General features: G+C 36.0%; 1 protein-coding gene across 5 annotated transcripts in view; it reads right to left on the bottom strand.

The window, feature by feature from the left end:
- Positions 1–5,666: 5,666 nt before the first annotated feature.
- Positions 5,667–19,721, bottom strand: part of USP15 (ubiquitin specific peptidase 15) — a 54,579-nt gene continuing 40,524 nt past the window's right edge. For 4 of the 5 annotated variants that reach the window (XM_026700340.2, XM_026700348.2, XM_087934438.1 and 1 more), the window contains 8 exons: positions 18,307–18,422; positions 16,981–17,253; positions 13,643–13,713; positions 12,346–12,461; positions 11,564–11,713; positions 10,232–10,335; positions 10,058–10,146; positions 5,667–7,488 (listed from right to left, as the gene is read on the bottom strand). In XM_026700340.2, coding sequence (XP_026556125.1) covers positions 7,303–7,488; positions 10,058–10,146; positions 10,232–10,335; positions 11,564–11,713; positions 12,346–12,461; positions 13,643–13,713; positions 16,981–17,253; positions 18,307–18,422 — 1,105 coding nt within the window. In that variant the 3' untranslated portion in view covers positions 5,667–7,302. Of the gene's footprint in view, positions 7,489–10,057; positions 10,147–10,231; positions 10,336–11,563; positions 11,714–12,345; positions 12,478–13,642; positions 13,714–16,980; positions 17,254–18,306; positions 18,423–19,721 lie in introns of those variants that run through there. The other variant, XR_015743811.1, reaches the window with a different exon arrangement.

Here is a 19,721-nt window from a genome sequence, read left to right as displayed (position 1 = left end):
AGAAATCCTTTGAACTAGCCACGTTCAGCAACTGTGATATGAAAAATGATATATGGGTGGTGGACAGTGGAGCATCCCACTGTATCACGAGAGATAAGACAAAGTTTATAAAAATGTCTACAAGCTCTCAGCATATATCACTCGCGAACGGGTGGCACCTCAAGGCCAAGGGTCAAGGTATTGCTTATTGTCCATGTTTAGACCAGAATATAAACATGTTATATGTACCACAGTTAAAAATGAATTTACTTTCTGTGAGAGAATTAGATAAGCTAGGATATGTGGTTACATTTAAGAATAATAAGTGCACACTGGAAAGGGATAACAAAAAGGTAACTGCAGCTTTAAATGGAGCATTGTATGTCTTACATGATAGTAAGAAAGGGGAGGCACAGACTGTATTTAATAATACCAAGCCTCATGATGAATGTATCCATTTATTGCATAGGCGTTTGGGGCATGTAAATTTTAAAATGCTAAAACGTACAGTAGAGTTATCTGAAGGTATAAGGTTAAAACCCTGTGATAAGTATTTGCGTTGTAATGTCTGTTGTGAAGATAAGAGTAAAATATTGCCTGCAAATAGGCTAAATGGTTTTAGAACTAAAGAACCTTTAGAAGTAGTATTTGCAGACATTATTGGTCCTAAGAAACCCAGTATGGGGGGTGCTCGATATATACTGAGCATTATGGACCATTACTCTAGATATGGGTTTTGCTACTTAATGAAAAGCAAAACTGAAACATATCAACACTTCTTCAACTGGTTAAAGTTTGCAGAAAGGAAAAGCAAACGGCAACTGATAACCTTGGTGACAGATAATGGCACGGAATTTGTCAATAGCAAATTCCAGAATAGGTTAAAGGCAGCTGGAATAGCTCATAAGACATCTGTACCATACAGACCACAGCACAATGCATTTATAGAAAGAAGAGGCCAAACACTACAGGCAATGGTTAGAACAATGTTAACTGATTCTGGATTACCTGATACTTTGTGGGGGGAGGCAACAATGTGTGCTAATAATTTATTAAATAACGTGGTTAACTCAACCACTGGTGAAATACCATTCACCATGTGGCATGGCAGGAAGCCTGATCTGAGTTACCTGCACACATTTGGTGCACCAGCATGGGTACATATCCCTACACAACTCAGGCGTAAAGGGCAACACAGAGCTAAACAATTATTCTTCGTTGGTTACCAAGCTAACCATAGGGCATATAGATTTTGGGAGAAAGGCACATCTAGAGTGTTATGTAGTGCCAATGCCCAATTTCTAGAGCACGTAGGATGGGATAAGTTAGAGCAGGATACCAATAAAGAGGTGGTTATTGAATCATACAGAAATCCCATTAAGTATCCCTGTAACTTTAAGAAAGATGTAAAGCGAGAAGTACAGGAAGAGATAGTGCCCATAGAAGAAGAAAAGGAAGAAATAGCTGAGCAAGATGAGGAACAGGTAGTAACTCAACCAAGCCCTGTAATTCCCAGAAGAACTACACGTGTATCTAGACCGCCTGATAGATACCAGGCTAACGCAGTGTGCCAGGAAAATAGAATTCCATCTACTGTGGATGAGATAAAAAGATATCCTTCTAAAGAGAAAGAAAAATGGTATGCAGCAATTAATAAAGAATTGAAGTCTCTGAAGGATATGCAGGTGTATGAAAATGTGAGATTACCTAGTAATGAAAAAACCATTGGCTGCAAATGGATTTTTAAAATAAAAACAGATAAGGATGGAAACACAATCCATAAGGCAAGGTTAGTAGCCCAAGGCTTTAGACAAAGTGCAAAAGACTATGATGAAGTATTTGCACCTAGTCTGAAAGCAGCAACGTTAAGGGCAGCCTTAGTGTGGGCAGCAAGCAAGAAATATATAGTTAACCATTTAGATGTGGAAACTGCTTACTTGCATGCTCCACTAAGACATACTGTTTATATGAAAAGGCCTAATGGATTTAAAGGAGACAATAATAATGATAATGATTGTTGGTTATTAAAGAAGAGCCTTTATGGTCTTAAACAATCGGGCTATGAATGGAACCAGTATATTGTGAAGGAACTGACCAATATAGGATATAAAGCTGGTTTAGCTGACCCATGTCTATTTAAGAGAGAAAAGAATGGGAAGGTATCATTATTATTATTGTTTACTGATGATATTGCTCTGATAACTAAGACTAATGATGAAGCAAATGAAATAATAACATCATTAGCCAAGAAAGTAAAAATCAAGCAATTAGGTGAGATAAAGAGATATCTAGGTTTAAATATACTAAGAACACAGAAAGGGTTTAGGATATCTCAAGAAGATAAGATATCTAAATTGCTAATGGATTATAAAATGGAACTTTGTAAGCCTGTAAAGACTCCAATGAGTCAGGATATTTGCAAAATGGATACACAAAGTCCCAAAAGTGATAAGGAACTGTATCAATCCTTGATTGGTAGCTTATCATATATTAGCAATTGGTCAAGGCCAGATATTGCTTTTAGTATTAATCAGCTGGCACGGCACAATAATGACCCACTTCAATGTCACTGGATAGCATTGAAAAGAATCCTAAGATATCTTAAAGGAACATTACACCATGCACTGTATTTAGAACCAGAAGGTGATCTCATATTGAGTGCTTATGCGGATGCTAGTTTTGCAGCAGAAAGAGATACTAGAAAGTCGACTTCAGGAACAGCCATAATGCTGGGTAAGACATTAATTGGCTGGAAGTCAATTAGACAACAGCATATAAGTTTGTCTACTATGGAGGCAGAATTCTCCTGTTTATCATTTTTGTGTACTGAGTTGATCATGTACAAACAAATGTTGAAGGATATGGGTATAACTGTAAATTACCCTGTAGGTGTACATGAGGATAATCAGGCAGCAATTCAAATGGCCACTAATATTGCAGTTAAAACGAGAAGTAAACATACAGATTTGAAGTATCTTAATGTAAGAGAATCTGTACAGAGTAAATTGATACAGCTGGAATACTACATGTCGGAGGACAATGTAGCTGATCATTTTACTAAGGCCCAAGGTGCTATTAAGCATCTAGAGAGTTGTAAAAAATATGGGTTCAGATTGTGAAGGCATTACATATTTATATCACCCAAAAGGGGAGAATGTTGGGTATATGAATACTCCAACTGGTTTGGGTTGAATAAATATGTGAACCTAGGATAAAGTGTTATGTAGCTTTAAAGCTAGAAACTGCAATGTCATTGTGGGTGCGGTTGCAGGCAGCCATATAGGTAGGAGGGGAAACGTAATAGCCCCGGCTTCTGGATGCAACTGTCTGAGTCCGGCTTCTGGATGCAACTGTCTGAGTCCGGCTTCTGGATGCACCTGGTTACTGTTCCAGGTCTGCTGTCTGCTGTGTTGGTCTATCTGCTTACCTTGGAGGCTACTGTGCCAGATACCATTTCACCTGAACACAAGGACTGTTTACTGGTGAGCTGTGGATTCAGCGTTAGTACTTGAGAGAAAGGTATCTTAAGAAGAAGATATACAAGCAGATAAAGAGATTGTATTTACTGTTTAATGGACTTGATAACTGGATAGATAAACTGGATACTGACATATGGACTGAATGACTATTCTTAATCTCTGTATGAATTAAATACCTATTTTAAAACCACAAACAGTGTTTTGTCTCAAGTGTGTGTATACTCTAGGGCCCAGCCTCTCTCTCATTTGGCTGCCTGGCTTGACTGCTGCTGCACACTCTGCTAAGGGGTTTATCCCCAAACACTAACACATACTCTCAAGTGGTCATAAATCATCAGACCACGGCAGCAGAACTCCAGCGAAGGTGAAGCTGCCTGTCCCAAAGAACAAAGGGGGCAATATCATTAGTTTTGGGTTGTGGAACTTTTGAGTCTCTCACTTGGCATCCACTGGTGATCCTCACTGGTTCATCAGAGGAGCAACCAATTAAAAACCACTAGTGATACTCAGGTATCCCACCTGTGATCTGACCAAAGTGCTGAGGGCACTCATGATAGAGCCATTCGAGCCACTGTGGTCGGCTAGCTTACATTTGCTCACTTAAGGTGGTTTTCCTAATGGCCATTACATTGGCCAGATGGATATCAGAACTAGCAGCGCTATCCATTAGGGGGGATCTTTGCATATTCCACCCAAACAGAGTAGCATTGAGGCTAGATCCTACCTTTATCCCGAAGGTGAATTCTGCATTCCATAGAGTGCAGGAGATAGTACTGCCAGACTTTTGTCCGAAACCAGTCCATGAGTTAGAAAAGAAGTGGCATTCTTTGGATGCTAGAAGGGCGATACGCATATACATAAAGAGAACAGGCTCTATTAGGAAAACTGAATCAATGTTTATATCATTCTAGCCTGATTCTTCGGGATACAAGGTTTCACCATCGACCATAGGTTGGTGGATTAGGGCATGCAGTACAAAGGCTTATGAGATCCAATTGTTGCTACTGCCCGGCCAAGTGACAGCCCATTCAACCAGGAGTGCAGCCACAGCTGCGGCTTGGAACATCCAGGCCTCTATCGAGGAGATCTGTAGGGCACCAATGTGGTCATCACCACCTCTGTTCATCAGGCATTATAAACTGGATGCTTTCGCATCAGTAGAGGGAGTCTTTGGAAGAAGTAGTGGGGACTCAGGATCAGACTACTACCCACCCTTAGGACAGCTTTGGTACGTCGCACGCTTTGGATTCTCTGACCAGTACAACTGAGTGTTGTCTTACCTGAAACATATCTTCTAGTTGTACTGAAGGAGAATCCAAACCCACCCTGACAATGTTGGCCCCTGAGTTCAGGAGCATCCAGGAAGAGCACCAAGAAAATCTCCAGTCAATCATTTAGCCTTCATCAAAAACTGGGCATGCCCAGTAGGAGGCGGGATTAAGCTTTGATTGACTCAGTCTACAAGCAAGGAAGCAGAGACAACCCATGCTTTGGATTCACTTCCAGTACAACTAGAAGATGCATTTCAGGTAAGACCAATGTTCTTTTTCATGTTTTCACCAAAAATAAGTGTTCTAAATTAATTGGGGTTTAATTTAGCACAGCAAGTTTGTATAGTGGGTTGATTTACCTATCACACTAATACATGATGCGGTTTGGTTTTGGATTTATGCCAAATCCACTTAATATGCCAACACAATTATAGTTCTAACAACCATAGTTAAGCAAACTATGTCTAAGCAGGCTGTGAACCTAGTTATTAATATGAACATGTATTATGAATATTTTTCTAAATCAGCTGCTGGGAAAATACAAATGTGTTATATAATTGTGAAAATGATTTTATAAATCAATGCAATGTGTGAAAGAGGTCAAAATAATGGTGAGGCATTTCTGAGATGTGGACAATTCAAATGTAGTCAATCCTATACATATTGCTGATAGTATCTTAATCAGTTCGGAAGAATTTAGTTTGGTGTAAGTATATGTAGAATTGTACCAGGTTTTACTTATTCATGCCATTGTACTGTTCTAAAAAGACACACTTTCAGAACATTCATTTTCAGATCTTCAAGATGGCTGAAAATTTGGCTGTGGCCAATATTTGTATTTGATTCAATGATGGCATATTCACTATTAAATGAAGATTGTTATTTCTAAAACCACACAGCAATTATCAAAGATTTGAAAAAAACCAAGAAAACTAAATAAGGCGTTGAATAGCTTTATTGAAATTTTTATAAATAAAACATGCGCATTTCAAATGTAAACCCAAGTGAACTCAAGTGCAGACAATTTTCAACCTCTGTCATGCAGGAGGCTAGCTTACATTGAAAAAAAGCAGCTTTAAAATACCAGGATTAAACACCAGCTTTTAATATCAAAGTATAAAGCAAAGCCATGTCCACAAACCTAATTTTATCCTGGTCAAATGCAATTTTAAACTTTTAAATGCTAACATAAATAAATAATTTACCAAAATGTGCACTCACAGAGTGAACTTTATTTACAATACACAATTTATAACCTATTGTATTTGCTTAGTTCAAGTGAAGATCATACTTTTTGCTTTAACAATGGTGGGACCTTAGGTAGTAGATATGTGAAGTGTGCCTCCACACTTAAGAGAGTTTCTATCAAAGACAGTATTGTATATGAATCAACAATACTTTTCTTCAACTATCAAAGGGAAAGCGGCAAACAAAAACGTTTCAAACGGTCACACTTATTTTTGGCATCCCATACTCCTTCAACACAATTAAAACCCAATTCAAGGTATGTATACTTTATCTACTTACTGTACAGGTTCTGACTCTCGAACATGCAAATGCCAATTCTTCTATATTAAGTAAAGTTACCTTTTGAGATAAGATGTAAGGCTATGGTGAATCCACCAAGAACGCACATGAAAAATTATCAGACCTACCTTTGAACCAGTTGCCCATTAACAAATTTGAAGGCAAGTTATATGGAAAAGTCATCTAAGCTTGATGCACAATCATTACTATGAATACAGTATACTATTAAAAATCGGAACCTATTACACTGTATGTAGTTTGTAAACTGTCAAACTACTAAAAATTGGGAGGAAGAGAAGGACTTACAGCACAGTCAAAATTTTTGGACTGACACCAGATTAAAGTTACGCACATCTTATAAACAAGATAACAGGGATTATGTTTACAAAGTAGATCCAACAAGCAATGAGGGATACTTACATTTAATTGAAAAATTCAATTCCTTAATGCAGCATGAAATCCAGAACCTGTTCCACAGCAGCAGTAAGATGAACATAATATTCTGGAAGATTACTTTTATTACAAAAGGTTAAAACACCTTTTCCAAGTCATTTTATCATGATTAAGTTTCTTTTTAATCAACATTTGAGGGAGACACTTGAAAATGACATTCCAAGAATGCTGCTGCATTGAGTTGAATATACTAGTCAATGTTTTTGTTACCGGTCTAAGGACATATCCACTGAAAAACTGAGGTTTTGCAGTAATAATCTTGGGGTATTGAGACAAAAAAACAAATCCAAAATTGTCAATATTAATTTGCATCCAAAACAAAGAAACTGTAATTCATCCAGATTGCAGCAGAAATTGTAAAGGGATTTATTTTGATTTCCTATATAGCTCGTAAATACAAGATTGCAAAGATATTAGAGACAAATTCTAGTGTTTTCATTGTGTTTCACTTCAGGTACTGCACAAGTTAAAATGTAACAAGGATTTACATTCTGTTATCTGAAATTTCCCATCTCAGATTTTATTTTTAATTTGGTGAATAATTTCATTTTTAAAATTGAGAGCTCCCATCTGTATGGCTTCTAGTTCTTCAATTAATTAGTGTGCATACAATTTTCATTTTCTATATCATTGTCATTCTCATTACTGTCTTCATCACTCTCTAATGGAATGCCTGTAGCAGCAGAAGCACCTTGTTTAGTTTCCCGATCAAGAGGGAAAAAACCAGTTCCACTGATTGTGTCCTGTCTCTGATAGAAGAGCACATAGGCTGCTTTGGACTGCAAAAAAAAAAGGGAGAAATGTTAATTATCAAAGTTAAACTACCTGTTTTAATTACTTCAATTTTCAATTTTATTATAGTAAAATATATTCAAATTAAGGACAATACAATTCATTCTATTGCTTTCATACATAAATAACTAGTCTCTGCCTTTGGCAAATAGTTATACTGATACTGCATTTAATTCCTAGGTTTTTAGTAATGGTCAGATGTTTGCACATGGATAATACAGGCAGAAGTAGCCCATCACAAGGCATAAATGAGAACTGACCATGAGAGAGATGAATAAAGAGGAAGCATATTAGGAAAACAGGATTTATTTTGAATAAATATGCTACAAATCAATTAAATTTGATCAAATAGAACTAAGCAGGGCAGGGAGATATAGTTACTAAACTAACTTGAGGCAGTGGATAATCTCAAATACATTAGCACTGTAGCTCACTGAAAAAGAGACTAAAAAATCTTGTTTGGGCATAAGCTAAAAGCAATTGAAAAGCAACTCTTTTTTCCTAAATCTGCCAATAAAACTTTAAAATAACACTTGGGGAACATCAAATCCTAGCAAAGGATGATTTTTATGTATTTGCTTTAAAAATGCAGGTTCACATGCCTGGAGATGAGAGGTGAGTGTAGGCTGACAGGGCGGGGAAAGCCAGTACTTCTAGCGCCCATGAAGAAGCCAGCCTTGGAGCAGTTTAAAGGAGGATCGCTCCTCCGCCCCAGGCATGTGTTTTCCAAACCCGGTTCTGGCTGCAGCCATGCACACTTTTCCTTTTGCTCAGAATATCAGCAGGTAAAAGAGCCAATTTAATGTCTTTTTAGACTACCTGTTAACCCGAAATGAGTTTAATAGATTCCTACTGTAGAGGTAGTCCTTGACCACAACTGAGTCCAAAGCTTCTGTTGCTAAGCAAGACAATTGAGAAGTAAGTTTTGATCCATTTATGACTATAATTGTTAAGTGAGTCACTGCAGTTAAGTTAGTTCATTTAGTGACCATTTGAAGTTACAATGGCACTGAAATGACTGCTTTTCAACTTACAATCATTGCAGCATCCTCATGGTCACATGATCAAAATTCAGATGCTTGTGAACTGGTTCATATTTATGACAGTTTTCCTGGGATCATGTGATCAACTTTTGCAACCTTCTGACATATTCACTTAACAACTGTGTTATTAACTTAACTGCAATGACTTACTTAACAACTGTGGCAAGAAAGGTTGTTAAATGGGGCAAAATTCACTTAGTATCAAAGGAGCAGCTCCTCACTTTGTGGCTGCTGCAATTAATATGAGAAGCCCACCCAATGTTTTGAGCACAGTTAACATCTCCAGCCCAATTAGTTCTCCGTTAACACTCACCACACCTGTTAATTTACTAACTCCAGTTACTGCACCAGTGAACATCACACGTCCAGTTACTATCACCTCACCAATGAATCTCCCAACACCAATGACATTATCTGGCCATTTAAATATAGCCATGAGACCTGTGGAAAGCATGCCTTTCCTTCCCCAGGCATTGCCAACCTCTCCCCACAGTAAAAAAAAAACAAAGAGCAAAAACTTCATGCAGAATTAAAAAGAAAAATAGAAAAGGGGGCTGCTGTGTATTGTTTAATGGACTGCTAAATTGGCAAAATGGACTGCTAAATTGGCCATGCCCACCTAGTCACATGACAACTGGCCACACCACCCAAGCCACACCCACAGAACCTACAGTAAAAAAAATTTTGAATCCCACCACTGCACACTGCTTATCTTCTGCAGTGTTCTCTTTCATTTGAGGTAGCTCCAGGTTGCACAAGGCTTTTGTTCTTGAAGTGGCTTTACAGAATGCTCTTCTGCAGCTTCTGTAGCCTCTGAAAACCATGGAATAGCATAACCTGTTCTGTGATTTTCAGAGGCCCTGGAAGCAGTGCAAGAACATATACCTTCATGAAATTCCCAGAATGTCCAGAGCTGCATCACAGCACACCTCATTTTCATGAGGATTTCACAACCTCCCAAAATTATACAAGAATAGGGCATGCTACCAAGAATAGTGGTTGGGTATTGGGGAATACTGGTATGTCACCCAAAATATTGTGGCATGTCACATTTGACATGTGTGATATAGGTTTGTCATCACTAGGGACCTTACTTCCAGGAATGAACTGAACCATTTAAAGTCTGTTTACAAATTGATTGCTAACATTTCATAAAGAATGGAATCTAAAAATAGACTTTGTATGCTGCATTGCTTTCTGAAATACCTCCTAAGGTCCATACAGTAATATTGGATGAAAAATATTTATTAAGTAAAGGTACAAAGTAATTTCAGTGATGTGCACAGGATAAGAAGCAAGAGCACTCTGGTTTTCTGGATGAAATTGACAAGATTCACTTACAGCATTTATAATGGTGCTTTGGATTTACATTTCCAGATTGGCTGCATGAACAACAATACAATTCATAAAGTTTTATATTATTACAATGTGTTTTATGGCATAGTAAAACATTATATCACTCGGATCTTGTTCCTGTGCAATAATGCTATTTTTTCTGAAAACTGATACTTGCCACAATTTGTTCTTCGGATGCAGTCGACACACTGCTATCATCAAAGTAGTACCACTTCCCATCATCTTTATTTTTTGCAAAAGCAGTATCTAGAATAAGAAAAATCATTTTACTCAAAATGCTAGTAACAGCCATAGTAACCATAAAGTCATACATACAAAATACATTACTTACAATGCCCTCCTCCCATGCCTCCATAGTGATTTGACACTGCAATCAAATTATAGCGACATGGTCCAGCGTTTGGATTAATTAGGAATTCAGACATATCCAAATCACTATTTTTAAAAAAACAAACAAAATTAGTTTTCAAAAACTCTATTATCAGTAATTATCATTTTCTTCAATAATGAAGAAAGCAATAACTGAATCACTAAAAATTTATGAGATTGAAGACTTTGTAAAAAAAAAAAACTACAATAATTTATCAACAGATATAGTTTCTAAAATAATTTAGTGTGTCACACTTTTTTGTAAAAGATCAAGTTAAAAAGTTGAAGTTCACTTAGTGACAACCAATCTCATACCATATGTAAACAATACCTGTATGAGGAAAGAACATATATATTTGCTTTGTATTTCTTGAAGGAAACAACATATAAATCTACTAAATAAAGTGATCCTTTACTTATTTGGTGTATGTATGTATGTATGTATGTTCATCATTCTGTCAGCTACTTCATGCTGCTTCAATCAAACAAGCTTCATTCATAAGCATGTTCATATTTTGTTCAGAAGCATTTTTCTTTCAGGTAAGAAAGAAAGGTTTCTTACTCTGATCTACCTCATAAAACTGACACATAATTCAAAATAAATGAATAATTCTATACAGATAGGACCAAAGTTTTGTCTACATATAGAATTACTTGGTGTGATTACTTAATGTAGGGAAATGTATTCACATTTAATTAAAACACTGGAGAGCAAGCAGTTTTTTGGATGAAAAAGGCAACATAATACTATTCAAATTAAAGTATACTAATTTAGTCTATATAATAAATGAACTTATAGTATAGTTCTGAAACTTCAGAAAAGCAAGAATATTCTCTGTCATTTCAATATAACATACCCAATGGCCTATGCCTTATCTTCTTCCTCTTATTTTAGAATTTTTTAAAAATCAGATACGTAGGTTCATTTTCAGGCAACCATAACCTAAAGTATTGTTAAGTTCCAAATGTAATAATCACACTTCCATAATTTAGTTATATCACTATGTATATTCATCAGAATAATAAATATTATAGAATATACTATTATACTGGTATAAGCTTTTGCAGCTGGCATCAATTAAACAGTTATGAGCATTTGGACTAAATGGCCAGGATCAGGACAAAAGAAAAAAAGGCCATGGCCATTCAGCCTGAAAGCTTATCCCTGATTCATTATATAATATTATAAATACCTAATATATATTCTTGCAAACAAGTAGAATAAATCTTTGTAAAAGTACCCCAAGCATATCAACAGTAAACACAAAGCTATCCATTAGTGATATGTTCTCACTTTATTGGGAAGTCAACCAATGTATCCAATTTATCTCTCATGTATCTGCTATAAGAAAAACGTTTTAGATGCACCACTAGTACTGGTGGTAGCGACCACAAATCTAGTTTCTTGGTAGCTTGCTGATGTTCTTTACAGTTTGGGCAATACCTAGAGAGACCAAAAAATCTTGTTAAAGACTTATTTTACAATTAAGTATGTGGCAAGAAAAATATGAAGATAAACTTTTCTTACTATGCTTAATTTATTAAATGCTTGTTACAAATTAAAACCTTAGAGATATATTTTTTCTGTTTTCCCTGAGACTTGTGGACATATACTATCAGTCCTATTATGCAAATACTGTAGTAAAAAAACTTTTTTACTTTTTCTTTTTCCTTCTAGTCTTTAAGCTTATCTATGAAAAAGGGGGACACAGGGGGCTTGACTACTGCTCTTGGGCAGGAGATGAAGGAGGGAGGGATGTGTCTAGTATTTTTTCTACACGTTAAGAAAATAGAGAAAAAGAAAGTGAGTTATGTACAGTATTACATAACGATTATTTTTCAGTAAATATAGGTCTGGTTAAATAACTATAGATCTTGCAGCTTAGAAAAAGATGATTCTTTAGGAAGCTATTGACGTGTACTGTAAACACACCCACATCATATCTGAAACATCTCTGCTCTTTGGAAAAAAAAACACCAGCCACACTATTCTACAATGTATACTAAGCTTAGAAACTATTAGTAAACTATCAGAAAAGTGAAAAGTATAGAAATTTCAGTAAATTTTGATCTTACCATGGATCTTCAGCACCCAACTTTTCTTTAGTTGTAAATAACTCAATGCAATCTTTTAACTTCACAAATGGTTTTTTTGGAGGTCTATATTCCACACTTTCATGTTTTTCAAAATCCTAAAGAGAAGTATTTCTTGAGTTAAAAGAACAAATGAAACAAAATTCATTTTAGTGATTTTTGTCTTTCTGTAAAAAAGAGCTATACGTTTACTAATGGAAAAATATGCCAAATTGGAAAGTAGAACTTTGCTAGTTTTAATCTATTTGGAAGTCTTTGAAAAAAAGACATTATTCGTGAGTGAAAGTGTTATTTTGCATGTTCCAGTTTCATCTAATTTTGTGGAGGGAAATTTGGATAAATTATGCAATGGGGTGAAAGGAGGATAACTCAATTCATTTTATACCATTTCTTCAGGAAGGGAGTTTATCATGACAGCAAAGCATGCAGATGATTTTTTTTTTTATGTTAAACCCAAGTCTGATCAAGCAGACTTTCATTTGTGCCTCAGGTGATATCTTCTACATCTCAGACCATGACTATTTTGGCCCAGGGAAAATGAATCTGATTTGAAAACAGCAACTATTCTCAGATAACGGATAATCAGAGTTGGAAGGGACCTTGTAGGTCATCTAGTCCAACCCACCCCCGCCCAAGTGGGAGACTCTACATCATTTCTGACAAATAGCAGCCCAATCTCTTCTTGAAAGTCTCAAGTGATGGCGCTCCCACAACTTCCGAGGGCAAGCTGTTCCATTGGTTGATTGTTCTCACTGTCAGAAAGTTTATCCTTATTTCCAGGTTAAATCTCTCCTTGTTCAGTTTCCATCCATTATTCCTTGTCTGGCCTACAGACGCTTTAGAAAATAGCTTGACCCCCACCTCTCCGTGGCAGCCCCTCAAATATTGGAAGACTGCTATCATGTCTCCCCTGGTCATTCTCTTCGCTTGACTAGCCATGACCAGTTCCTGTAACCGTTCTTCATATGTTTTAGTCTCCAAACCTCTAATCATCCTGGTTGCTCTTCTATGTACTTTTTCTAGTCTCAACAATTCTACTGATAAACTCTTTGATAAAACATTTCATTTTTAAAAATTGGCTGCCAGCTGACAGTAGATACTGTCCTTCCTTCCTGAATGTATACAATTTTTACAATAAAGTAGTTTTCTTCCATGATAAACTGACTACACATAATTTGGAAAGATCAAATGGATTCGTCTAATTTACCACTTTCAAACAACGTGACAAATATTTAGGTAGTGTAACAACTTTTTTTTCTGTTTATTAAATATCACATACCTCAGCAGCATTTTCATCGAAGTATCTTTTCTTGAATTCAGGATCCCAGTCCAAAGCCAAGAAAGATCTTTCTAAAAGGAAAAAGATAATACAAGAATTTGAAATTATGCATTAATTTCAATTAAGGAAATATTACACTTCTGAATACTAATTATATAATATTAAATTATAACTCTGTACTTTAGAAAATCATAACCATATCGATTTAATTTCCACTTTTAAATAAAAAAATATATGAATTTTATTTTGCAATGCAATGGAAATCAACTACCAAAAGTTATTATAATTTTATATTAAAGTGCTCAAATGTGGGGTACATGATAAGAAACTTTTTTTTGAACACACATATATAAAACATCTTCAGCATCTTGCTCGGTTGAAACAAAATACAGATGGATATATAGAGAAAAGCAACCAGGATGATTAGGGGACTGGAGGCTAAAACATACAACGAACGGTTGCAGGAACTGGGCTTGGCTAGTCTAGTAAAGAGAAGGACCAGGGGAGACATGATAGCAGTCTTCCCATATTTGAGGGGCTGCCACAGGAAGGAAGGGGTCAAGCTATTTTCTAAAGCACCTGTAGGTCAGACAAGGAACAATGGATGGAAACTGAACAAGGAGAGATTTCACTTGGAAATAAGGAGAAACTTTCTGACAGTGAGAACAATCAACCAATGGAACAGCTTGCCCTTGGAAATTGTGGGAGCGCCATCACTTGTGACTTTCAAGAAGAGGTTGGACTGCCATTTGTCAGAAATGATCTAGGGTCTCCCGCTTGGGCGAGGGGGTTGAACTAGATGACCTACAAGGTTCCTTCCAACTCTGATTATCTGTTATCTGTTATTATAAAGGATCTTAAAGGACGAATAAGACAAGACTGGTGTGCCTTCCTCCTCTTCCTTCACTTTCTAACCTGTTGATATTTTGAGTACCTTTCTTTCTCCACCTTCCCCACCAATGTTTCCCACATATCACCCCACCACAAATAACCTGCTTGTTGGAATATATACTTCAGTCCAGATATGGATCACCTGGAATGGGCTTTTCTGTGCACTATTGTGAGGAAAATTGCAAAGGCTTGATGACAACTTCAGAGATTTTGAGAAGTGGCAGCCTTGGACACAGAACATCATGGTTAACTTCTGGTGGGACTTGGATAGTGGAACTGTAAGAATCAACTTACTTCTAGACCACTCGGCAACTTTTGATACTATCAACCACAATATCCTTTGTGATTGTCTTTGAGGAGCCACTGTATTATGATAATTTTCCTATTTTTTGAATGGGGGGATCTAGTGGTGGCTATTGCAGTGAAGAAATATGGCCGGCAGGGGGTTCCATATGGAGTACCCTCTCCTGTTTAACACCTATATCGAGCCAGTCATCAAGCCAGCAGTTCAGGGTGAGGTATCATCTATATACATATTATAGTTATCTGCATATCTCTACTCTGGGGCAAATGGAGCAAAAGGCATAAATCTTGACTCAATGTCTGGAGGCTGTAAGTTCGGTTTAGCAGTTACGGCAACAGGCTAGAAAGCAAAAGATGAGTTCAAACCACACAGGGGACCTTCGGCCAGTCACTCTCTCTCTCAGTCTAACTCACCTTACAGGGTTGGTAAGGAAAAATAGGAGGAGGAAGTTGTGTTTGGTATGTTTGCAGCCTTACGTTATTTGTAAAAATAATAAAAGGTGACATATAAACAAACAAATAAATTAAAAGAGGACTAGATGTGTGGAAATAGGCTCAGATTCAACCCATCCAAAATGGAATGGTTATTCATTAAGATATTTTCTGAATCTTGGTTCCTAATACAGTATGTTCCTCTTTGGATAGCACATCCTTAATTTGGGGTTCTTTTGGATTCAAAGAAATGCTGTGGATACCAAGATCTTTGACAAGTTGCAGCTCTAATCTTAACAAGAACGGGGTGGGTGGGGATTACTTTAAATAGTAATTCATGTCTGTCATCTTCCACTGCGTCACTGTGATTTGTTTTGCAAAACAAAACATGACAGCTATTCAGATACCCACAAATGACTAATAATGGCATTGGTGAATAAAGAAAGGTTTCTTTTGATTACATGGTTTAAGCAGAAGTCTATTTTATGCCTACAACTGGAAAAGCAATAGATATAAAAGATGCATAAAATGTAATAATTACTGCAAAAAACAAGTATGAAAAAAAAGTAGAGGTGAAGAAGAGACATCAAATAGAGTAAGGAAATAAATCTTTAAAGGGTTTAAAGGGGTAGAAAATGCCAAAAAAAATTGTGAAAATAAAAGATGTATTTATTTTTCATACTTAGGAATTGCCCATTTTCCTCACAGAGGGATTCTGAGCAGCATACAAATAAAATATTAAAAGCATTAAAAACATTATACAAAATTAAAAAGAGGCAAGGAATGTTAAAAGAATAATTTAAAGGCAAGGAAAGGATTTCAGCTGCTAACCAGCCCCATGGCTGCATGCTTTTCTATGTGTGTCAAGCAGGCAACCTTTCTGGAAAATCAGGAGAGGCCAGGAGAGCGGTGGCCCACCTCAACTCTGGGGAGAGAGTGCTCCATAGAGTGGGGGTAATGGGAGAGAAAGCTCTTTACCTGGACCCTGCCAGTTAAAATTGTTTTGGATAGAGTTAAAAATATTTAAATAACAGCAGAATAAAGACATTTTTAAAATATTAAATGATTGGGATGAATCTGAAGAGAAAGCGGCCTGAATGGAGTATTTTAGAGATATGAATGGGAATGATAGTGATACATTGAAGTATGGAATTACAACTTTATCTACAAATGTGGAGTCCAAGAAAATATGGGTAGGAAGGAATTCATAAAACTGGGAGAAAATGTTGAAAAATAATCTACATATATGATGTATGTGAACAAATATTAAAACATGGATATGGTTTGTTTATGGAGCCATGTTTAACTTGTTTAATGGGAATCTGAATGCTCTGTCATTTGGAAAAATGTCATTATTGTTTCTCTATAAAAGTAAAAAATGGTAAGAATGAATACAAAAACTACAAGGATTTGTTTGTTAAATTTATCTAGCAAGGTGTAAGGGGAAATTCTGATTGAAAAAGTAAAAAAGCCAACAATGAGCAAACTTTGGAAAGTGCATTGTGGTTTTATGGTAGGGGATATATAGTAGTCTGAAATGTAAGATTTTACATTGCAGCAACATATTTAATGCTTTTTAAAAATATATTTATTCAATTTATCATTTTCATTGTATACCTTTGGATTTACCCTAAAAGTTGACAAATATTATTTACTCATTGACCAATAATCGTAACATTTGCAAAAATCCAATTTATTCTGTATAAACTTACCATCTAGTCTAAGTTGTCTGTCATCAAATCGTATATGCCTAGTATCATCTTTGACATAATTGATGTCTGTATTGCCTAAGCTGTTGAACTGGAATGTGAACAATCTTTTTTTGTGCCCTATAAGTTGATCCTTGCAGGAATCCTCTGTGCATAATCCATTTTCAGAATCATTATCACCTCCTACAGAATCTTCCGACTGACTGTTTTCATTTTCAGATGGCAGTTCTTGATCCTGGCTAGATTCATCATCTTGTTCATCAGTTTCCATCTCACCTATGATGGAAGACATAATGATATCTTTGACTTTTGGATATGTGGATTATAAAATCAAGGCATAAAGAGTTACAGTATGACTATCTTTTTCTAATGAAAAATTCTGAAACACAAATTTACAAATTGTTTGTGTTAGAAGTTGAAACACATGCATAAAACTAGATTAACAGAACTGTATATAAACTATTCTCATTGAGAAACCAGGACAGGTAAAGTCTACCTGATTTACCTTAAGTTTGAATGATTTATTAAGCCAAAAGAATGTTATTAATAATAATAAATAATATGGATTCTAATCAATTCAGATATTTCTTTAAATATTATAGGATTGAGGATATCACTGGCTGTTAAAAAGAGGTAAATGGTCTAAACTCAAATATTTCAGAACAATAAAGGAGAAAAACTTAATCTGTGTATATTCTATACTAATCTATTTTAAGCAATTTCCAACTTATTCCACTATATATGCTAATTACAAATTAAACTATTAAAAAAAAGAGTAACTCTGATTCTTTAGAATTTTATTCAATCTTTCTGCTAGGACTTTTCATAGATTTCATTAAGTGTTGCCCATAGTATTTTAAGCCAAATAATTAGAATTGTATAGCAAGTCAATGAAATGAAAAATACATATAAATGGCACCATTCTATCAGATGAAAGAGCACGGTTATTACAAAGCCACTTTCTTTCACAATTTCTCTATATAAAATACATTTATTTTAAAAGAGCACAGAGCAATCTCATGAGACATGTAAAGTATTAAACTTTTTAAAATAACATACTTTTAACACAGTTCACACTAACTGTGAATTATAATATACAGTACATGAAATAAGATTGGATCGTTTGACAATAAAAATGTCCCTTATGTTTGTACTTTTTAGCTTCATAAGTATTAGGGAGTGACCGTTTTCTACATTTATTAGAATGTTAATAAGGATTATGGATTAAGGATAACCAAGATGCTGAAAGGCAATTGACAAGACAAAATAAGCTTTAAAGGAAGACAACAGAGTTTAATGTTAGAGCAGCTTTTTAAATTCAAGCCTTACTTGGAGATCCTTCTTCATGAATTCCATTTGGACCATTACCATTGATACTATTGTCCTTGCAGCACTGGAGAGATGCTTCAGTGTCTTCTGTTTCAGCAGAGGTTTTCACATATCGACTGAAATGCACAATTATTATACCAACCTTTTTGTTACAATACTTTTTAAACATTTTATAATGCAATGAAATTAACCATTAAAAAGTTTGGAAATCGAGTAATGCTGTATTTGTATTTTATAGTTGTGCTACAGCAGCACAACTTGATAAAAATTGCTCTACTTTTTACACACTGGAACACTCTCCCTTTCACATATCGATTGAACCCAATCTTGCTGGGCTTTCATAAGATGGTATGCCTGGCCTAGGGCCCAGAGCGTGTTAAAGACCCAGAGTGTTAAGGGCCCCATTTCTTGGTTGTGTTATGCATGGTAACAGTTCTACTTGGTGCCACCAGAATTTATTTTATATTGTTTATATTGCTTTTAATTTGTTTTTATATTCCATGATGTATGCTCAGAGCCATTTATTGAGATGGATGTATAAATGAAATGAAATACAGTTGTGCTCATAAGTTTACATACCCTGGCAGAATTTTTGATTTATTGGCCATTGTTTAGAGAATATGAATGATAACACAAAACGTTTCTTTCACTCATGGTTAGCGTATGGCTGAAGGCATTTATTTACTCTTTTTAAATCATAATGACAACAGAAACTACCCAAATGGCCCTGATCAAAAGTTTACATACTCTGGTGATTTTGGCCTGGTAACATGCACACAGGTTGGCACAAGGGGTTTGAAACAGCACAGAGACAAGCCTCAAACCTTCTGGCACAAAATCATTTGGAGTGATGAGACCAAAATCGAGCTTTTTGGCCACAACTATAAATGCTACATTTGGAGAAAAGTCAGCAAGGCCGATGATGAAAAGTACACCATTCCAACTGTGAAACACGGAGGTGGATCGCTTGATGTTTGGGGGATGTGTGAGCTACAAAGGCACAGGAAATTTGGTCAGAGTAGATGGCAAGATGAATGCAGTATGTTATCAAAAAATACTGGAGGAAAATTTGCATTCATCAGCCCGGAAGCTCCGCATGGGACGTACTTGGACATTCCAACATGACAATGATCCTAAACACAAGGCCAAGTTAACCTGTCATTGGCTACAGCAGAATAAAGTGAAGGTTCTGGAGTGGCCATCTCAGTCTCCTGACCTCAATATCATTGAGCCACTCTGGGGAGATCTCAAACGTGCAGTTCATGCAAGACAGCCCAAGAATTTCCAGGAACTGGAGGCTTTTTGCCAGGAAGAATGGGCAGCTTTACCATCTGAGAAGATAAAAAGCCTCATCCACACATACCACAAAAGACTTCAAGCTGTCACTGATGTTAAAGGGGGCAATACACCATATT

The sequence above is a fragment of the Pseudonaja textilis genome, chromosome 5, assembly GCF_049901715.1.
Source record: "Pseudonaja textilis isolate UNSWEBS1 chromosome 5, rPseTex1.2, whole genome shotgun sequence".
Taxonomy (NCBI): Eukaryota; Metazoa; Chordata; class Lepidosauria; order Squamata; family Elapidae; genus Pseudonaja; species Pseudonaja textilis.
Note: the sequence above shows the minus strand (reverse complement) of the source record. Positions and strands in the feature narration are given on the sequence as shown.